Raw genomic sequence first — 21113 nt, forward strand, 5'->3', positions numbered from 1 at the left:
TATACTTGTCCATAGTGTCTACAAAAGTCTGTCCCTGGAGATAATTATCTCCACAATCACACTTGAGTTTTGTGTTGGAGAGAAGGAAATAGCTCCTTCCAAAACACAGCCTGAAGCTAAACCATATATACAGAGCAGATGGTAAAGGTTTAGATTCAGCTTCTGGAATTAGCTATTGATGCATGTGAAAGAGTTATCTTGTTCTCATGATAATTTTTATGTACATTGCCTAATATGAAAGACAGTTTATATAAAGCTTTGCTAAATACAATTTATTTTATGCTCTTTATATTACGAAACAGTAATATGTAGAAGAGTAATATGTTATTGTTTATTTAAGGACTTAATCATAAAGTGTATACATAATGATTGAATTTTCAAAGACAGCATTAGAACTATCAAATCAAAGAACTGAATGTTTAAATTTAAAGAATTATTCTTTGAGCATCCTTTAGATTATCTCAAAATTGTAGATCTTGTCATTACGAGTATGGATTTAACTGAAGCTTTATTTTTTTTAAAGATCTTCAGTTGGGCAGGAGAATCTCCACCAGATCCGAGGAAGCCCCTGGACACATATTATGACACAAACACTGGACAGCTAATGCTATATCAGCTGAAAAAACCTGAAAATCTGACAGCTGAGGACTTCAATAATCTCCAAACACTTCCCGTCATCCAAACCCCTGACATGCAGAGAGGTTTAGATTACTTTAGACCCTGGCTAGACTTTAACAAAAACCAGCCATTTCTTCTTGTGGGTCCTGAAGGATGTGGAAAGGGGTAAAGAGTATTTCCTATTTTAAGCAAAATATACTTCTAGCTATTTGATAAAGTTTGTTATAATAATTTTATCATACAACTTTCTGCTAGAATATCACTTGTTTAGGCTACTAATGAAACAAACTTTCTGTAGCGGTAAATAAGTAAATACTTATGAAGATCTACAGGGAAAGTTCAGGCTTCCACTATGCATTTAAGACATCTGAATGAGTCTTTTACATATGAAATGGGACCTTTGGAAAACCTGTGTTGTCATGGAGCAACAGCTGAAAGGCACATGAGGTATCTGATATCATCTCAAGAGGCACTATGTGCCTGTGTGCAGGCAACTGAATTTACCTCATCCTGTTGCCTGTCTTAGGGTCCTTATTTAGAAGGTTGGATCATATTGTATGAGGTATTTAGATTCATAGAGTCATTTAGGTTGAAAAAGACCTTAAAGATCATCAGGTCCCATTGTTAACCCAGCACTGCCAAGTTTGTCAGTAGAGGTGTCCCTAAGCACCACATCTATGCATTTTTCAAATACCTCCTGGAATGGTGATTCCACCCCCTCCCTGGGCAGCCTGTTCCAATGTTTCACCACCCTTTCAGTGAAGAAATGTTTCCCAATATCCAATGTAAACCTCCCCTGGCACAAATTGAGGTCGTTTCATCTAGTTCTGCCACTTGTTATCTGGGAGAAGAGACTGACTGCCACCTGTCTACAACCTCCTTTCAGGTAGTTGTAGAGAGCAATAAGGTCCCCTCTGAGTTTCCTCCCCTCCAGACTAAACACCCCCAGTTCCCTCAGCTGCTCCTCATAAGACTTGTGCTCCAGACCCTTCACCAGCTCCGTTGCCCTTCCCTGGACATGCTCCAGCACCTCAATACCGCTCTTGCAGTGAGGGGCCCAAAACTGAACCCAGGATTCGAGGTGCGGCCTCACCAGCGCTGAGTATGGGGAGGTGATCACTCCCCTTGTCCTGCTGCCCACGCTATTTTGTTTGCAAGCCAGGATGCTGTTGGCCTTCTTGGCCACCTGGGCACACGGCTGGCTCATGTTCAGCTGGTTGTCAACCAACACTTCTAGGTCCTTTTCCACCAGGCAGCTTTCCAGCCACCCTTCCCCAAGCCTGTAGCGTTGTGTGGAGCTGGTGTGACCCAAGTGCAGGACCTGGCACTGAGCTTTGTTGAGCCTCAAACAATTGACCTCGGCCCAACAGTCCAGCCTGTCCAGATCCCTCTGCAGAGCCTTCCTGCGCTCAAGTGGATCAACATTCCTGCCCAGCTTGGTGTCGTCAGCAAACTGACTGAGGGTGCACTTGTCCCCTTGTCCAGATCATCGTTAAATGTATTAAACAGGACTGGTCCCAATACTGAGTGTTTGGGAACACCACTTGTGACCAGCTGCCAGCTGGATGTAACTTGCTTCACCACCCCTCTTTGGGCTTGCCATCCAACTGGCTTTTTATCCATTATGGAGCACACCTGTCCAAGCCATGAGCAGCCACTTTCTCCAAGAGAATGCTGTGGGAGAGAGAGTCAAAGGATTTACTAAGGTGCAGATAGATATCATCCACAGCCTTTCCCTTGTTCACTAGGCAGGTCATCTTGTCATAGAAGGAGATCAGGTTCATCAAGCAGAGCCATGCTGGCTGTGTCTGGTCCACTGGTTGTCCTGCACACGCTACGTGATGGCACTCAGGATGATCTGCTCTGTAACCTTCCCTGGCACCGGGGTCAGGCTGACAGGCCTCTAATTCCCCAGATTCTGCTTTAAGCCCTGCTTGTAGATGGTCATCACACTGGCTAACCTCCAGTCTTCTGGGACCTCCTCAGTTAGCCAGGACTATTGATAAATGATGGAGAGTTGCTTGGCAAGCTCCTCTGCCAGCTGCCTCAGTACCCTTGGGTGCATCCCATTTGTGCATGTCAAAGTGGAGCAACAGGTCACTGACAGTTTCCTCCTGCTCCACTTAGGACAGGTATTTGTTTTGTGTAGCTGTATACTGCACTTCTGTTGAACTTCTTGAACGGAAAAATGTTATAATTTTAAACTTAAGGTTGTTTAATTCAGCAAACCTCATGCATCACTTATTACATTAATACAGGATGTAGTATATGCTTTTTCATTCAAAAGCTATACAATATCTTTGGATACACAGTATTTTAATGCATTTATGTATTACTTGTGCATATATGTATGTACACATTTGCTTTTCTAGGATGCTACTTCATTATGCGTTTTCTCAACTCCGATCCACTCAGATTGCTCCCATTCACTGCAGTGCACAAACTACTTCTCAACATCTTCTACAAAAATTAAGTCAAACTTGCATTGTAATCAGTACAAACACTGGACGAGTATACAGACCAAAGGACTGTGAAAGGCTTGTTTTGTACTTAAAGGACATCAATCTACCCAAACCTGATAAATGGGGAACAAGCACTCTTGTGGCTTTTCTGCAGCAGGTGAACACTTATGTCTGTTAACTATAGAGAGACTTATGTATAATGGAAATAATTTTGCGTAAGTAGTAAATACCTGTATTGATTATTTTCAGAATTAAAAACCTGCACCTGTATTGACATGAGTTTTGTTTGTATTTTGATAGAATACGTAGGTGTCAGCCAAAAATAAGATACTGGTTTTATTTGGTGTATATGCATAAGTAAATAAAGACGGTGCTCACCTCAGTTATAATGTTATTAGTTATATAAATGTAATTAGTTACACGAATCATCAGGAGTAGTCAGCATGGATTCAACAAGGGCAAGTCATGTTTGACCAACTTGATAAACTTCTATGATGAAGTGAAGGAGCTGGTAGTTGAGGGGAGAGCAGTGGATATAGTCTACCTGGACTTCGCTAAGGCTGTTGATGCTGTTTCGCAAAAGATCCTCACAGAAAAGCTGTTGATGTGCAGGCTGGGTAAGCAGATAGTGAGGTGGGTTGAAAACTAGCTGAACAGCCAGGCCCAGATCAGTGGCACAAAGCCTAGCTGGAAGGCAATACAAGTTTAACATCTTCATTAATGATCTGGACAATGGGGCAGGGTGTACCTTCAGTCAGTTTGCAGCTGATACCAAAGTGGGGGTAGTAGTATACCTCTTGCAATTAAGATAACAGTAATAATGGTATACTTCTTACTATTTTTTTTTTTGTACAATATTCTGTTGGCTTTCTTGTAATGATTTTTTAATTTAATTATTAAAGGTTCTTACATATCAAGGATTTTATGATGAAAATCTAGAATGGGTTGGTTTAGAAAACATCCAAATTGTGGCTTCCATGTCTGCTGGAGGAACATTAGGAAGACATAAACTTAGCTCCAGATTTACTTCTATTGTTCGTCTCTGTGCAATTGAGTAAGTATGTGGAAGTTGTTTTGACTGTCAGAACTCTGATTTAGCCTGTGTTTATAGGGCCCTTGATCAATTCAGTCTTTATGAAGATGTTGCTGTTCTAGTCTTTCATGTTTTGTAACAGCTTGAGACCTTAAGATTTGGTGCTGTTTGGTGCCTCTTGGCAAGAGAAACCAGCTAAGGAGCAACCACTTGATAGTGTAGTGTTGGAAATATGTTTCCTGTTAGATGATTTTGCTTTCATTAAACTGTATTCTGTAGCTTTATATTAAGGTGCTGTTTGGTTACAAAATTAGATAAATTGGAAAGAAGTTTGTTTGTTTGTTTTTAAGTTTGAACACATTTACAGATGAATTTAGACAATTTCTGAGGGTGGCCTATTGTAATAAAATTATAATTTTAGTTAGCTGCTAGATGTAGATACTATTCATTAAAATTTCTCAGTAGTTGTGTATATAACTTTGAATCTTTTTTAATAAAAAACCTAACAATAATAGTCCGTAGCGATTACTTCTTTTTTCTATTGTAGCTATCCAGAGAGAGACCAACTGCAAACTATTTATAGTGCCTACTTGGAACCTGTATTACAAAAAACCCTAAAGAATCACCCTGTTTGGGGTTCTTTACCAAAAATACATCAGCTAGCAGGATCTATGGTTCATGTATATGAACAGGTATGGAAATTTAATTTCTTGTTTCAAGGAGATGGAGAATTCAGATTTTATTTTTTTAAATAAATAGCTTTTGATATTAAGATAATAAAAGGGTTTATCAGTTTTAAAAATCAGGTTTATATCCTTTTCGTAATGTTGATATCAATTTTAGAGCTACTTATTTGCAGAGAATCCTACGTATTAGAGGCAAACTTAGTAAGTGGTAAATGCTCTTGCTTTCCCACGGGCTTATTTTATGATTTTGACAAGTATCTTAACCCATCTATGCTTTCAGTTGCTGATTTATAAAATGTGGATGCTAGTGTTTTCCTACTTAATGGATGAGGAAACAGTGTACTTTAAAGATTGTTATGTGCTTAAATGTTATGGATGCTGTTATGAATAAAGAGAGATATATGAGAGTATAGTCCTTTACATCAAGGACTACCTATTAAAATTTTACACTATTAAAAATAGGTGTTTAGACACAAAAGTTTATTTTATTCTCCCAGTTACGATTTTACTAACTTCTATGTAGCAAAACAAGTACTTGCTTTTCTTAATCATGTAAATAGCCTTACAGAGGCAGGTACTGTGGGGATATAAGTGCTTAATGTATGTTCCAAGAATGTGTGCATGTCCCCATCTAGGTAGAACCATGATGTAAACCTGGTCTTTATGACTGGGATGTGGGTATAGTCACTGGCTAGCATGTGCTGGTTAGCAGGAGTTTCATATGATATTATAAATTTATTCTAGGAAATCTAAGTTTAAATTTCATCACACTAGGGCCAAGTGACTGATGTAAGGCAGTTATTCTTTGAATTAAAGAGAGTTAGCATTTCTGTGAGTCTTGTAGTGATTGTGTTACTGATTTAGGTAGATTTTTATGATACTTTTGTATTTCCTTTGCATTTAAAATTTTTTATTGCTTTAAAATATGTGTTTTGTCTAATAATACTGTATTAAGAGACCTAGGTGATGTGCAGTTGTTTGCATCAAAAAATGTATAAAGGAAATGTTCTAATTATGAGAAAATCTTTTGGGGTCAGAAACAAGTTTTAAATAATTCAGCTCTGTACTTTGCAAACAAACTAAAGAGTGCATTAATAAAATATCTAAATATATAGACCAAATAGAACACTATTTTATCTGTTCTTGTAGAAAAATTTAAAGATACATTCCCAAGTGCTTTCCATTTTAAAACATCATTTTCCTTCCCTCCCAACTTCCATTTTTAGGTACGAATGAAATTCACGGTTGATGATCACAGTCATTATCTTTTTACACCACGTATTCTTACTCAGTGGGTTCTTGGTTTATTCAGATATGAATTAGCAGGTGGTAAGTCACTTATTTGATTTTCATTGATAAAGCAGTTCTAAAATGTCCTGAATTATTATTGATATCAGTCTTACTGTCGACTCCACATGCAACTAATTCACCTATGGTACTCTTCCTAAACTGTCAAATGTCTGTAACAAATGCCTGACAGTTTATTCCATAACTTATAGTAAACAAGTTTAAAGAATTCCAATGATGTTTTAAAATATGTGTGGGAGCTATTTATAGATTAAGAGAAGTTAGTAGGTTGGGACTGCATTCTCTACTATGGGAACTTGAAGTATACCCCATAGTTTCTGCGATATTTTTTTTTCTGGGTTTTTAGGTTTTGGGTTGGGCTTTTCTTGAGCGTAAGCCTTTTTTTCTCAATTCCCAGAGACTTGCCTCTCATGCTTGTCTTTTTATACGTGGTTGTATAAACCCAGTCAGGTGATTGTGGAACTACAACTGATCCACATTATCTACGACCCACTTAACAAAAGAAGAATATGACTACCCTTAAACACATAGAAATCACCTAGAAAACTATCTCATCTGTGTAAAAGTTTACAAATATCTATATAACAGTCTAAGTATTCTCACAATTGGGGAATGCGTGATAATTAGTTGTCCTGTTTTCAGCTGGGACAGAGTTAATTTTCATAGTAGCTGGTGTAGTGCTGTGGTTTGGATTTGGTGTGAGAACAGGCTGATAGCACACTATTTGGTTGTTGCTATGTAATGTTTATATTGAGTCAAAGACTTTTCAGTTTCTCAGGCCCTGCCAGCAAGAAGGCTGCAGGGGCACAAGAAATTGGGAGGGACACAGCTGGTACTTACCCAAACTAGCCAGAGGGGTTTTCCATAGCATTGAACATCATGCTAAGTATGTAAGCTGGGGGAAGAAGAAAGGGGGGGGGGGGGGGGGGGGGGCGGGGCGGGGTGGGAAATACGTTCAGAGTTATGGTGTTTGTCTTCCCAAGTAACCATTGTGTGTGATGGAGGGAGCCCTGCTGCCCTGGGGATGGCTGAGCACCTGCCTGCTAATGGGAAGTGGTGAATGAATTCCGTGTTCTGCTTTGTTTGTGTGCTCGGCTTTAAACCGTCTTTATCTCAACCCATGAGTTTTCTCACTTTCCCTCTTCCGAATTTGGAAGTGGTGAAATTTGTAATGGTATTCAGGTTTGTGTGCTTTTCCAAATAGACAGCATAGACTTCTCTTTACTCTTGTTTTTGTCTCTGAAATTGCTATTATTACTAGATCATTAGCAATTACTCCTTATTGTGTTTTAGCTCTTACATTAATTAAAGGGTCACTTAGAGGGCTGCTTAAAGAGTATAAAAGAGATAAGAATGTTGTGCTCACTTTCCATTTGTTTTCTGGCATCATCAGATAGTATAAATGCAGCTGGAATGAGGTCAGAAAAGCTACACTGACCATCAATGAATGGGTGATATCCACCCATTTAAGTACTCCATTGCTGTATTTGAGGATGACATACGCATATGCTTTTTCAGTGGTGAACAATATGGCATGTCATTTACTCATCTTCCATCTTACTTTTGTGAACACTATTGAAGCTTTGTATTCTCTAGCATTTTGTAATACAGACTGTTTAGAGTATTCGTTGTTATTTTAGTATTTGTTACCAGTCTTCCCCTTTAAAACAGTCTTTGGATTTTTTTGGGTTCATTGCCTGGAATTTTGCTTCTAATTTTTGTGTGCAACACCTTCTTCATTTTCATTAGAATGCTGACACTAAACTGGAGAATAGAATGTTTTAATAGAATATGTTTCATTTTATCTTGTAATGATTCATAAAGATATTATTAAAAAACACTTCATAATGTTTACTTTTTTTTTATTTCTTCCTTACTGGTGCTGTCCTGCTGGTATGTAATTTCACTTACTCATTTTCAATTTCATAATTTGAAATGGAAAATTTGAGAAATGTAAGATTTATTATAAATATATAAAGTTACATCTCTCCTTAAATTTTGTAGGATCATCGATCCAAACTGCAGACTATATTTTGGAAATTGTTGCTTATGAAGCACATCGTTTGTTCCGTGACAAAATTGTTGGCGTCAAAGAACTTAATGTATTTGATAATGTTTTGATAAAAGTGTTTCAAGGTGATTGGGGCTCAGATGTTCTGGACAATATGGCAGGTAAACCACTTCAGGCATACTACACAAATTTGAAATATTTTTTTTAACTGCCTAATCAAATCAGTCTGATCAAGTCAGATAGCATGTGAACTGAGCACCTGAACTTTTGAATGTTTCCTTTTATTTTCACAGATACTTTCTATGTAACTTGGGGAGCTAGTCAAGAGGCCTTCATCACCTCAGGACAAGCACTACCACCACATGGGCGGCCACTTGGCAGACTAAACTCGACAGACCTGAAAGATATTATTCAAAAAGTGAGACGAGATTAAGGAATAAACACAGCAAGGATTCACAGCAATTATTGTAGACATTCTTTGCAGGAAGTAACAGGCTAGCACCAGGTTTAGGGTGAGATCTGCTGCTTGTTCAAGGAATAATCTTTTGCATTTGCTCAAGTGAGGGAAGATTTGTGGTGCTATGTGGCAGGCAGTAGGAAGTATCATGCAGCAAGGTTATTTTAATGAAAGGGCATCAGTCACATTTCCTGGTGATTTATAAGAGTTTGATGAACAACATTTTAAGAAACATTGATGTGCATTTATGTCTGTGTATTGTTTGAGTACCAGAGTGTTTTATTAGACATTTATCTTCTGCATTTGTAATTGTCTAATGTAATTTTTATTTCAAGAAATACAAATGGATTGTTTGGAGATCTGGCATGCTTTAAACAGTAAAGTACAAACATGAACCTAATGAGGAAATGCAAATATGTTAACTCTGCTAGGCTGACTGATCTTCAGGATGAGAGCTTTGAGATCATCTCCCTTTATTAGTAGTGTTTGATGGACTGCTGTTGTAGATGTGAATCTACTCCCTTTCCTTAACCGTCAATTTGTGAACAAGAGACAACATGGGAAATGATGAAGTTCAGTAGCCGTAATAATCAGTCTTTTTCCTGACTACACAATTACAGTAGGCTTCAAAGATGAGGTTTTATTAAATACAACAAGGCCAGAATTTGACCTTAGGATCTGTTGTTATGTGTGTTTCACTAGGAAATTCCATAATCTGCAATTATGCAGCAATTAGCTGCCTAAACCACTCTTCTAAGTTATGTATTAATTATCTGTAGTCAGAGACGCAGCTCAGACTTTGTTCTAGTCCATTGTTTAATTTTAATTTATTCAGTGGTAGATTTCTATTTCAATATATCGAAAATTCTAGAGCATCCTGGTGCTGGGGATAATGGGATCTGTTCATTACTGGTAAAAGGTATGCAAGGTATTTAAATTCTGTCATATAAATAATTTATTTATAATGAATACCAACATGGTCTCTTAAGCTTTCAAGCCCTTCTTTTCTAAACTTAAATGTTAGATGTTTTCATATCTTACTACTTTTATTTATTACTGATTATTGCTGAAAACATTTCTTTTTGGTTTTTTTAAAGGGCATTATTCATTATGGCAGAGACAAAAAACAGATAGAGATTTTACTGTTCCAAGAAGTCCTCAGTTATATGTCTAAAGTGGACAGAGTACTAAGCTTTCCTGGAGGATCACTTCTTTTGGCAGGACGGAGTGGTATAGGTCGTCGAACAGTTACCTCTTTAGTTAGTCATATGCATGGAGCTGTTCTGATTACTCCCAAAATTTCCAGAGGCTATGAGATGAAGCAGTTCAAAAATGATCTTAAATATGTAAGTCACTCAGTGTCTTCCATTTTTCAGTGTTGTAGATGTGTATTAAAAAAAAGAATATGGGGAATTTTGAAGGACAACAGTGTTGCGTGAAGAGGTATTTTAAGAAAAGCAAAATGTCAACAGTCTCAATGAAACAAGTAGACTTTTAGAAATTCTCAGTGTTTAGATGTGTGTTATGCTGTTCTTTATAGTAATTACCTGAAACTCTACTTTTTTGAATACCAGACCTGTTTTTATGAGTGTTGTGGACTTCATAAATTCTGAGTTTGTGAATATTGGAAAGGTGTTTTTCATGTGTATATTTTCATATTTGTATATATTTTTATTTTCTGTCTCTTCTGTGGTCTGCCAGTTAATAGAATAGTAGCTGAATCAAGTAAAATTTTAGTGATTTAGTGATGTGTACATTTATTTAAAAACAAATGCAAAACTTGAATCAGGAGTTTCCTAGTACCTTCAAATTCTAAAGAAAATTCTAGACCTAGAGCCCATAAAAAAGAGCAATATAACTCTATAGTTGAGTCACATCTGGAACATAAATATACTTTATGAAAGAGTCTGGTTAAATTATTTATTTAATTAATTTGTTTAATTATGTAATATTGGTAATTTTCATTACCAAGCTCTACACCTAGGTAGAATGTTCTTTATATTTCTATATATCTCATATTACTGAATCACCTAGTAATCTTTTGTAAATATATAGTAGTGTAGATGCTGTGAAGAAAAAATGTAGGTAAAATATAATCAAGAAAAGATTGTCATTCTCTTATGAACAATACATGTATTCCATATATTGAGATTTAAGTGTCTTCCCTGCTTCTAGGTGATGGAGCTTGCAGGCATTGAAGCACAGCAGGTGGTATTGCTGCTTGAAGACTATCAGTTTGTTCATTCCACATTCCTTGAAATGATCAACAGTTTACTGTCTTCAGGTGAGACAAGTCCAAAAAGATTATAGCATTACTTTTACCACACAGACTTAACTCGATGAGGCAGAATTGGATGATGTTTTCTAACTTTATATCCATACCAGAAGAGTGAGTTAGATTTCTACACTGTTGTAGCTGAAGTGCTTGTACGTGAGAAATTGACTTGAAGTTCATTTAGCTATCCCTTAACCTGCCCTACAATATGGGTGCTTTCAGTTCTTCGAAGTTGCAAGTTAAGTAACTTACTTCAAAGGAGTTCTTTATAACAGTGTAACAACAAAATGATAATGTATTCTACTCTACAGCTTCCCTTTTCTAATAAAATTCAAAATTGAGAGGTGTCCCAATGTTTTACTAGATTGTGTAGACGGAGTCCTTTACTTAAGTGAACACCAGAAAAGCCCAGTTTTCTGAAAGTAATGAGGTGATGTATAATAACAAAAAATAAAGTGACTTCACTTGTTATCTAGCTTTGTTCCTCAATCAGAGAGATTATTGAAGGACTGAGTCTAACTTACTAGATTTTTTTTTTTTTTTTGGAACTGCAGTAGTTTAAGAGCTGATTGATAAGAGCACCAGATTTACCAGTCTCCTAGGTGCAAAGTCTCTTTACAGTTCAAGATTCTTGTCATCCAGTGTTTAACCTCAGTGTCTGAGGACCAAGATACTACTCTTTGATGTTTCTGTTTTCTGGTGTATAACAGTCTGGTTTGATTTATTTTGTATGCAGTATTGCATCTCTGTATTTGGGTAGATTTGAATGAGATTTTGAAGTTTATTTTAGTAATAAAAACAAAGTAGGCTGTTTAAGGTAAATTCAATCACTATAATTTGGTTTGTAGTTTCTATATCATGAAAAGAATTATGAAGTGCATGGGATGATACTCATGAAAGTATGGAGGTAAACACTGCCATATTCAAATTCTCTATACAGGGGATGCAAGGGAGCACTTCAAAGGAATTGGAAGAATTATAGTATATTTGATCTAACATTTTAATTTCATTCTTGAAATAGGAGAGGTTCCTGGGCTATATAAAATAGAAGAATTAGAACCACTGCTATCTCCTCTGAAGGATCAAGCTTCACAGGATGGATTTACAGGACCAATTTTCAACTATTTCACATACCGTATGTGAAGAGAATTATAAATTATAATTTGTTGCAAAAGTGGTACAATAATGGAAAAATAATTTCTAACATGGTCCTTGTTTTGTCTGTATTTTTAACAATTAGTTAAAACCAGGCAGGAATAATGATTATAGTGTGTGATATTTGAGGGCACAGAACCCTCAACTTAAAATTCTTTCTTCTAGCTGAAATTTTGTGTTGATGAACGTTCTACAAAGCTGTTATGAAATCTGCTGTTGAAAGTAATTAGAATGGAGAAAGGTTTTGTCCCCATTGTTTTCTGGTTTGTTTAGTTTATGTATCTAGTAATAGAAGTTTCCTTCTATTTTTTAATTATACCTATAAATCACTTTGGATTCTGAGTAATCATAAGCAAGTTTACAGATAGGTTTCTTAATTATTTGTGTTTCTCCCTTGGGCCAACAAGAAGATTAGATAGTTTACAAATAAATAGAAGAATGTGACTGAGAGAAAACAGATGTTGGCAGTCATACTTATGGGCCTTGGAACTACTTCTAATTGGTTCTATGGTTCTGTATTGATTAGAATGAGAACTCACGATATCTATTTAAGTACTGTCAGCTCTTCTAAATTAAAAAAATACACAATTTGTTTAAGTCCTGTTTATAAACATTCCTGCCATAGTGTGATGTGGTGTAATAGTATCTTTTTTTCAGAAATTACTTATGACATCTGAAGTAAATTATGTTGGATTTGCAATAAATCTACTGTCATGTAGCCAGATTGTTATCTACTAAATATTTAATATGTTTCATTTTCTTAGGGATCCAACAAAATCTGCATGTTGTCTTGATCATGGATTCTACCAATTTAAATTTCACAATAAACTGTGAAAGTAATCCAGCACTGTATAAGAAATGTCAGGTTTTGTGGATGGAAACCTGGTCAGAAAACAGTATGAAAAAGGTAAATTGCATTAATTAAAAACTGATTTGTTTAAACTAGTACCTCCAAAAATAACTGAGTTTTGGTGAATAAGAGCAAAATATTTAAAGTTGTGAAGGAGTTATTGTCACTGTGCTTATTTAGTACATTAGTGTAGTTGTACAAAGACAGAAAATTCTGCAGAACAGTTAGCATTGTTATTTTACCAGTAACATTATATTTTGCTTTCTCTGTGGGCTGACTTGAACAAAATGCTGACTATTATGGCTCTCAACAAACACAGAATTTAAGAACAAAATAGAAATAGATTGCAAACAGAATGTTAAAGCCAACTGTATTGGGTTTGTGTGGCAAGATTTTTGTAGCGGGGGGGCTACAGGGATGGCTTCTGTGAGCAGCTGCTAGCAGCTTCCCTGGTGTCCAACAGAGCCAATGCCAGCCAGCTCCAAGACGGATGTACTGCTGGCCAAGGCCAAGGCCCAGGCCAAGCCCAAGCCCACCAGCAATGGTGGTAGCATCTCTGGGATAACGTAATTAAGGAGGAGAAAAGGTTACTACACGACAGCAAGTGCAGCCAAAGAGAGAAGTGAGAATATGTGAGAGAAAGAACTCTGCAGACCCCCAGGTCAGTGCAGAAGGAGGGGCAGGAGATGCTCCAGGTTCTGGAGCACAGATTCCATTGCAGCCTGTAGTGAAGACCATGGTGAGGCAGGCTGTCCCCCTGCAACCACCTGCAGGCCATGGAGGACCCAATGCCAGAGGAGGGGGATGCCTGAAAGAGGCTGTGACCTTGTGGATTGCTCCGTGCTGGAGCAGACTCCTGGCAGAACCTGTAGCCCTGTGGAGGGAGTAACCCAGGCTGGAGCAGGCTCCTGGCAAGACTTGTGACCCTGTGGGGGACCCATGCTGGAGCAGTCTGTTCCTGAAGGACTGCACCCCATGGAAGGGACCCACACTGGAACAGTTCATGAAGAACTGCAGCCCGTGGGAAGGACCCACATTGGGGAAGTTCACAGAGGACTGTTTCCTGTGGAAGAGACCCCACAGTGGAGCAGGAGGAGTGTGAGGAGCTTCCCCCTGAGGAGGAAGGAGGGGCAGAGACAGTGTGTGATGAACTGACGGCAGCCCCCATTCCCCATCCACCTGCACTGCTATATGTTAAGAGATTGCCAAACCCAGTACCCTGATAGATGCAAGGCTGCCACAGCTTCATGGCCCCAACTTGAAGCAGTGGTGAAGCTGAGCATGTATTCCCAGTAGGCACACACACAAACACACATATATAGCACACACGTACATGTGATGGGCCACACAGAACAGCAGAAACAGAAACCCTCAGCACAAACACTAACAGCACCGTTGGCATCATCCTCTTCCCCTGTGTCTCAGGAGTTGGCCTAGACCCTCTAGTCCCTCTTCAGTGAGCTCCTGTGGGTGCCTCACCAAACCATAGTAAGTCTTGTGCAATTTGAAATGCTCTTCTACTGCATCCCATAGCGTGTCCCAAGACCTCTATGCAGTAACTCCCTCAGTCTGGTCTGTAAGGTGGTCTGTCCTGTCCTGTTGCCTCATGATGTGTTTCACACCTGGGCCACGGGCTTGGTCGCTCTCCTGGGAAAGCCATGGGAGCAGATGGTGCAGAGTGTCCATTTCTGCCTGGGTTACTGGGGCTCTTCCACTGGCCACTGTGTTTCAGTTTCAACAGCAGGTTGTATTGGAAGTTTCTTTTGGCAAAAACGTTTGGACCAGCTCTGTCCACACCTTAAAAAATGTTTTTCACAGTATTTTCACATTCACTTCAGCAGGGATTATTTCTTTTTAAGTGGAGTCTTATCATTTGGTTGTATGCCAGAACCTTTGAAAATACTTTATTTTTACCACTGTACGTTGTAGAGTTGATAACATATAAAGTTAAGCCCACTCTTAAACCATGAAAAAGACGTCAAAGATTTACTTAGGTATTGTTTCATTCCAGTGTTGTATCTGCAACAGTTGTACTTAAGACTGTCTGATTTCCTGTTGAGTTGTATATCTTTTTATATCTTTGACTTTTGTTTTATTGTAAGAGTCCTTTGAGAATAAGTTGCTCTTTCTTACAGCCAGCAAAAGCTCCTCTTCTTGAAAGAACAGGAAGTTTCAGTGACAGGGAAAGGCAAATCTGATCTTTTTAATGCTATACATATTTTGTGAATACTTTATTCTGAATAAAGCTGTCATATTCAGTCTTTTCAAATGAGAATATAGACTGAAGGGTTTCTTTCATTTTAAACTCAAATTTTCATTTTTTGTAAGTTTTATACAAAAAATCCTGTTCATTTTTTTAGATACCTGAAATGCTTCTGTATGATTCAGATGAACAGGAAAAGACTGGAAAAGCACATAAAGAACTTAAGAAAAAACATTCAGGTAATTCTTAGATGGACCACGAGTTATTATTACTTACTATTAAACATTTATTCAGTCCTCTGTTGGGCATAGATGTATACTTTGAGTATGTTTTCGCCAGCATATTCACAGACTTTAGTGTTGTTCACTTGGCAGGAATTTTGCAGAAGGGAACATTGGTCTGGAACATACACCCTGGCTGATCAAACCCCATCTCTTCTATCACAAGCAATCACTACTTATATACAGTTTCATAGACTGATAAAGCTGCATCTTGGTTTGGTTTGCTCTTTGTCTTCCTTCTATGTGGATGTTATTTCACAAGCTCAAAATCTGGTATTTTGAGAATTTTTCAGTCTATATTTTTTCATTATTTTTGTCCTAGACTTGTTCATTTTATTTTAGTAATTCTTTATCTCCAATAACTAATTCCTTGTAAGTAATGCCCCTTTTTCAAAATAGTTTGTTTTTGTAATAGAACGTCAAATTTAAGCGTTTTAAAAATAGGGTGTCAGACATAATCTTGGAGACCAGTGCCAGCACTCATTTGCATAGTACTGCTTTTAGTTGCTTTGTGTAAAGCATTAGTCTAAGTAGCACTTAGAAGTCATGGAGCCAACTGAATATAACATGCCACATGGTTCATTTGGGGTTTCTTGTTTTGTATTGCTTTTTAAATAGACATTCCAGCCCATAAGAATAATGGCCAAATTTAGGATTTAGTGTTCTTGCTACCATCTATCTTCATCCTAGATCATGGTATGGAATCTATGCCTCAGTACCTATTAAAGGCATCCATTTATATGTAGATATGTTTTAGCAATTTTTCATTTTGTAGGGTAATACAATTTATTTTACAGTATTATTTGGTTTCTTTTGAGAAACTGTTCAACAAACTGAAGGACCTGGACTGTTCAGAAAAACCATTTAGTCTACCTGTCATCCGAGACAAGGAAGAAGACAAAACCGCATGGGGTTCCTTTCTAAAAAAGTCCCAAGTATTTTCAAATTTAATTTCTGTGGAAGTAAAGTTTCTTTTATGGTTAGTGCTCAGTAATGTGCAGTTAATGTTCTTTCTTTTTGAAACAATTACGTATTTAACAGCTTTGGAACAATTTCAGTATATTTCTTTTTGAGGAATATGTATTTCAAATGTTTTTCAAATTATACGTTGTTTCCCTGACAGTACTTTGGAAAAAACATTCGTTCTGATATTTTGAATGTCCTTAATTCATATCTCAAAAAATGCGTTCTGTTGCTCTTCCTTAGTTATTTTAATGTGAGATAAGAATGAGTATATTATTATCTGTGTAACGAATTATACTGTACAGGTGATTCTGATTTTCTGAAGTCATTTCTGGCAATCCATGAATCATGTAAAATGTATGGAGCAACACCTAGTCGATATATGACATTCCTTCATATGTACAGTACCATCAATAACAGTAAAAGAAGAGAGCTAATAAAAAGGCAAAACCACTTGCAGGTATGTATTTAAAACATTTTTAACATACGGCTTTTCAAAATACTCTCACATTTGGAAATGCCTTGTGCATTAATGGGCAGTAGCTGCTAACATGGCAGTGTGAGGTCCTCTGTTGACATATGCTCATGCTGCGGTTTCAGGAGAGGAATAGGGTGAATCTTAATGCACGTTGAGGCTCTGTTCAGATGCCTCAAAGAGTGAATAGTGGTTTCTTGTTTTCATTAGTATTTTTCCTCAAGAATATATAGGACTGGGTATGTTCTCTTCGAAGAGTAAGTTACTTCAAAGTGCTTTAAATTTTTTCACCCATATGTATTGGAATTGTATGGCGAACAACCCATCGTCTTTCCATCAATTTAAGTCCTGCCTCTGCTTGTATAAATTTTCCCCATGTAGCTTGGTATTCTGTCCTTTTCTTTGTATTTCTGCAATAACTTCCTTCTTTGTGTGATCCTTGTGTCCTTCTAGTTTAAGCTGTTATCTTTAAGTGACAGGACACGTGTCAAGTCTTGTAGAGCTTTGGCCAAGATTCCCTTTGTTGTGATTTTCTCTCATTTTGTGTTTGGAATTGATTTTGAATTCGTTTTCCACACATCAAGCCTTTACATAGTTCTAGACCAAATCCAATTAATCTCTCAGATTCACTTTACTCCTGTTCTGTATGCATAACATGCTTATTTTTGAAACCTATTTGTTATCTTTCCAGTTCCTCCCCTCTCCACAACCCCCAGAATATTTCTGGAAAGATCTGTATGATCCTTTAGGACATGTAACTTTTGTCTTTACCCTTCTATCTCCCCTTTCAGTTCCTTTTCCCAGTGACTGTTGCTGCTAATCTGAGACCACATTTGCAAAGCTGTATTTCTTCTTAAAGCATCTGTCAAAACCAGATTGCTTCCTTGCCTTGTATTCTACACTGTTTTTATTCTGCCAGTGAATTGTTTTCTATCACTGTAGTAAGCAATTTAAGAAGATTTAAGTTTGTAATGATAGAAATTGCCTTTTTATTTATTTAGAAAGTAGTTGTGGTTTGTTTGTGATAAACACTCATTTACTTGTTAAATGCTCTGGTTAAATAAAAGTCATAATTTACATGAAAGTTAGAGATGTTTACGCTAACTTGAAATATCTTCCAGGTAGTATTTTTTTCAAATATATCTTGAAATAATTCTGATATCTGAGTATTGTAAAATAAATAATTTAGAAAATGTGAATAAGGAAAATAATCTTAAACATAATCGAGGCTTTGTATTGTGTACATCTATATTCTTTAGAGAATGTAAAAATATGTAGAAATAGGATAATCTTTCAATTTGTTTAATTTTTGTAGACTTGCTTTTAGATGAGAATATGTGGAGTTGGTATCAGTTAACTAAAATGCTATTGAATCAACGAGGAAAATACTATGTACTAGCTGCTGTTCCATTAAAAGTTTATTATTTTGAGATTTTTGTTTTCAGTTTTTTTATGTAGTAATAAATCTTGCAGTGACACATCTAGAAGTGTCAAATCTCATTTTTATGTTAAATAATACTAAGAAAATTAAATAATATCGAGCATGTGTGGAATATACAACAGTATTAGTCTACATCATTCTTAGTTTGTGCATACTTTTTGTAGCTAAACTTCATTTAAATCCATTTAAATTTAATTGCTAAATAACTGCTTCTTGTAAACTTTTATAGGCAGGTGTTTCAAAGCTGAATGAAGCTAAAGCCCTGGTAGATGAACTGAACAGAAAGGCTGGAGAACAAAGCATTTTACTCAAAACAAAGCAGGATGAGGCTGATGCTGCCCTTCAAGAAATTACAGTATCCATGCAGGTGTTGTATACAATTGCATCAAAAGTGGGGTGGGGTGGGGGGAAAGAGATGTTTTTCTAGTTTTGGTCTCCATCACTGTCTGTGCTTTGTAGTCCTTTCAAGGGATACAAAACCTGATGCTTTTACAAGAATTTACTTAAAGGAATGCATGAGCCCTGAGGTTTGAATAAGTGTGCAACCAGCAGAGGACTATGTAATTTAAATCATATTTGAACTGATTGAGTAGGAAGAGACCAGTGCAAGTTTTGCACCTGAGTAGTATTTACTGTTGTAGTTAAGTCTGAAGGTTTTCCTAGAACTTCATAAATCCAAACTGATCCATTTTCTAACATTTATTACAGAGAGGAACTTTAAACAAAATACTGACAAGTAGAACTATTTTGAGTAACAGATACCAGGAATTAAATTTGTGGACTACTGAAAGGATGTATTTCATGAGGTCCGATCCTCTGAAGCTAACCTTAAAGAAGGTTAAATAGTGCTTCTGTGCTTGTTGTCGATTTGTTAAAGAGTTGAGATCAATTGATTTTATTGGTTTGATTATCTGATTTTATAGAGTTATTTTATAGAATAGAAATATAGGAAGATGATTATTTAGTAAAAGTAGTTGTGAGACCCTTTATACATTTTGTACTAAGGCCAGAAGAATGGGTTGGAATCATTGTTGAAGCTTAAGTAATAATTTAGGGTTTGAAAGGTTTCTTTGTATCTAACTAGTCTTCTGTATAAAGAAAGTATATTGAGATGTCAGAATGTAGGATTAATGGGAACTGGGGAGAGTCGACTGGAACAGCTTGTAGTTACCTGCCAAGAAACCGTGAACTTTAGTAAAAGGTAATTCCAGCAGGGGGAGATCGCGACCACCGACTCATATACCACCTACCCAAATCGTACCCCAGACCCATTTCTGGACCTTTCTAAGCTTTATTGCGCAGAATCGGATATGGGAGGAGAATATGTTAATGATTTCTGGGAAATGTTATGATTATGCATGAATAACTAATGAATATGTATGAATAAGTTCTATATATGGAATCTGTTTTTGGGACCTGGCGTGCGTTGATCGCGAGAGGACTCGCTCACGCACCCGGCCGTCAATAAAGAAGTGTCTGCTTATCTACATCACATTGGTGTCGATAAGTTCTTCATTCCGAGATTTCGGTAACATGCTCATCACTCCTTGAATTTTTATTCTTCAGCTCAGAGGTGGATGGATGGGGGTTTTTTTGAGGTGTTTTCTTTAGTAGTGTTTTCTCAGTTAAGTAAAATAATTGTGCAGAAAATACATCTCTACATTGATACTTCCAGGAATCATAAATGTAGATAAGCTGTAATGAATCTGCTGTCATTACACTCTTTGTTTTGTCACTGGTGTAGTCTGGTCAGTCTGAAGTAAACTTCAGTAAAGGAGCTCAACGTCAAAGACATTTCCTGCATGCTTAAAGTAGGTGCCTGCTCTTTCAAACAGTTTGGTTCACAGTGCTTTAAAGGAGCATTACTTCTCATTTTTGTAAGTCTACTTCTGTTGGCAATTTTTGATACTTATTAGGCGCTATCTGCCTACTGTACGTGGATTTGAGTAATGATCGGCTTGGTGTGTTCACTGCTGGCCTCAAAGAATATATTTTGACATTTTCCCTGATTTCTGTTTTCAGTGTGTGTCTGCTGTTGTCCAGTAGAGTTACAGATTGTGTGGCCAGCACATACTACACTGTAGGACAAAGTGAAATAGGCCAAAAGTAATGAAACATGATGGGGCCACTGATATCAGAAAAATTTCAGTAGAACTCTTGATTATTTCCATTAGCATAAAGTATAGGTGCCCTCTAACATTTTAATGTCACTTCAAATGTTCTAGTTCATGTAAGAGAGATGACTCTAATACATACAGGCTCTTTTAATCTTCTTACAGAACAAGGCTTTTGACCTACAACTGAATTTTAAGGTTTTCTTATTCAGAGCTATCACTCAGTACATGTACATTTGCATGAAATGTCTAATCTAGTTTTATGTGGCTAATGTTTTATGAATTTGAATATAATCTTCAATGACATGCTGGTCTTTAGCTTGGGTTAAGTGCTTAGGAAGATTGTTATTAATCTCAAAAGTTTTCTCTGCTTATATATATGTTATCTTCTGCTACAAATTCAACGCAGCTCCATCTGCTGGTTGCAATAATGCATTTTGTACTGGCAAAATGGAAACTCTGGGCTTTGTTATCTTGTATCTTTTAGTTGAACCGAGTCTAGAAATTAGTCTTTTTTTATGTTATACATTTTATGCATTTATCCTCAATTACTTGTTTTTGTAATGGTATTAGTAGTCCCTGTTTTGTTTGGGATTGTTTTTGTTAACTTCAGGATATGTAAGGTCCTTTTTATTGTCATTTTATATACTACGTATTTTTTGTTGTACTGAAGTGCTTAGGAGTCCTGGAGGTACTTGGTAGCTACTGTCTGCTATATGGTAGGCACAATACAAATCCAGGGGAAAAGAAGCTGTAAACCCAAACAGCTTACAGTGTATCT

The 21113-nt window shown here is 36.9% G+C and overlaps 1 protein-coding gene across 1 annotated transcript in view; it reads left to right on the forward strand.

The window, feature by feature from the left end:
* The window catches only part of DYNC2H1 (dynein cytoplasmic 2 heavy chain 1), a 176376-nt gene that overhangs the window by 41578 nt on the left and 113685 nt on the right, over positions 1–21113 (forward strand). The window contains exons 42-55 of the mRNA XM_080376468.1: positions 524–783; positions 2991–3237; positions 3983–4134; positions 4661–4805; positions 6026–6128; positions 8112–8279; positions 8412–8536; positions 9673–9921; positions 10751–10859; positions 11872–11985; positions 12770–12912; positions 15216–15297; positions 16608–16762; positions 18448–18585. Coding sequence (XP_080232594.1) covers positions 524–783; positions 2991–3237; positions 3983–4134; positions 4661–4805; positions 6026–6128; positions 8112–8279; positions 8412–8536; positions 9673–9921; positions 10751–10859; positions 11872–11985; positions 12770–12912; positions 15216–15297; positions 16608–16762; positions 18448–18585 — 2190 coding nt within the window. The remainder of the gene's footprint in view (positions 1–523; positions 784–2990; positions 3238–3982; positions 4135–4660; positions 4806–6025; positions 6129–8111; positions 8280–8411; positions 8537–9672; positions 9922–10750; positions 10860–11871; positions 11986–12769; positions 12913–15215; positions 15298–16607; positions 16763–18447; positions 18586–21113) is intronic.

The sequence above is a fragment of the Falco punctatus genome (assembly GCF_963210335.1).
Source record: "Falco punctatus genome assembly, chromosome: 2".
In the NCBI taxonomy this organism is placed as follows: Eukaryota; Metazoa; Chordata; class Aves; order Falconiformes; family Falconidae; genus Falco; species Falco punctatus.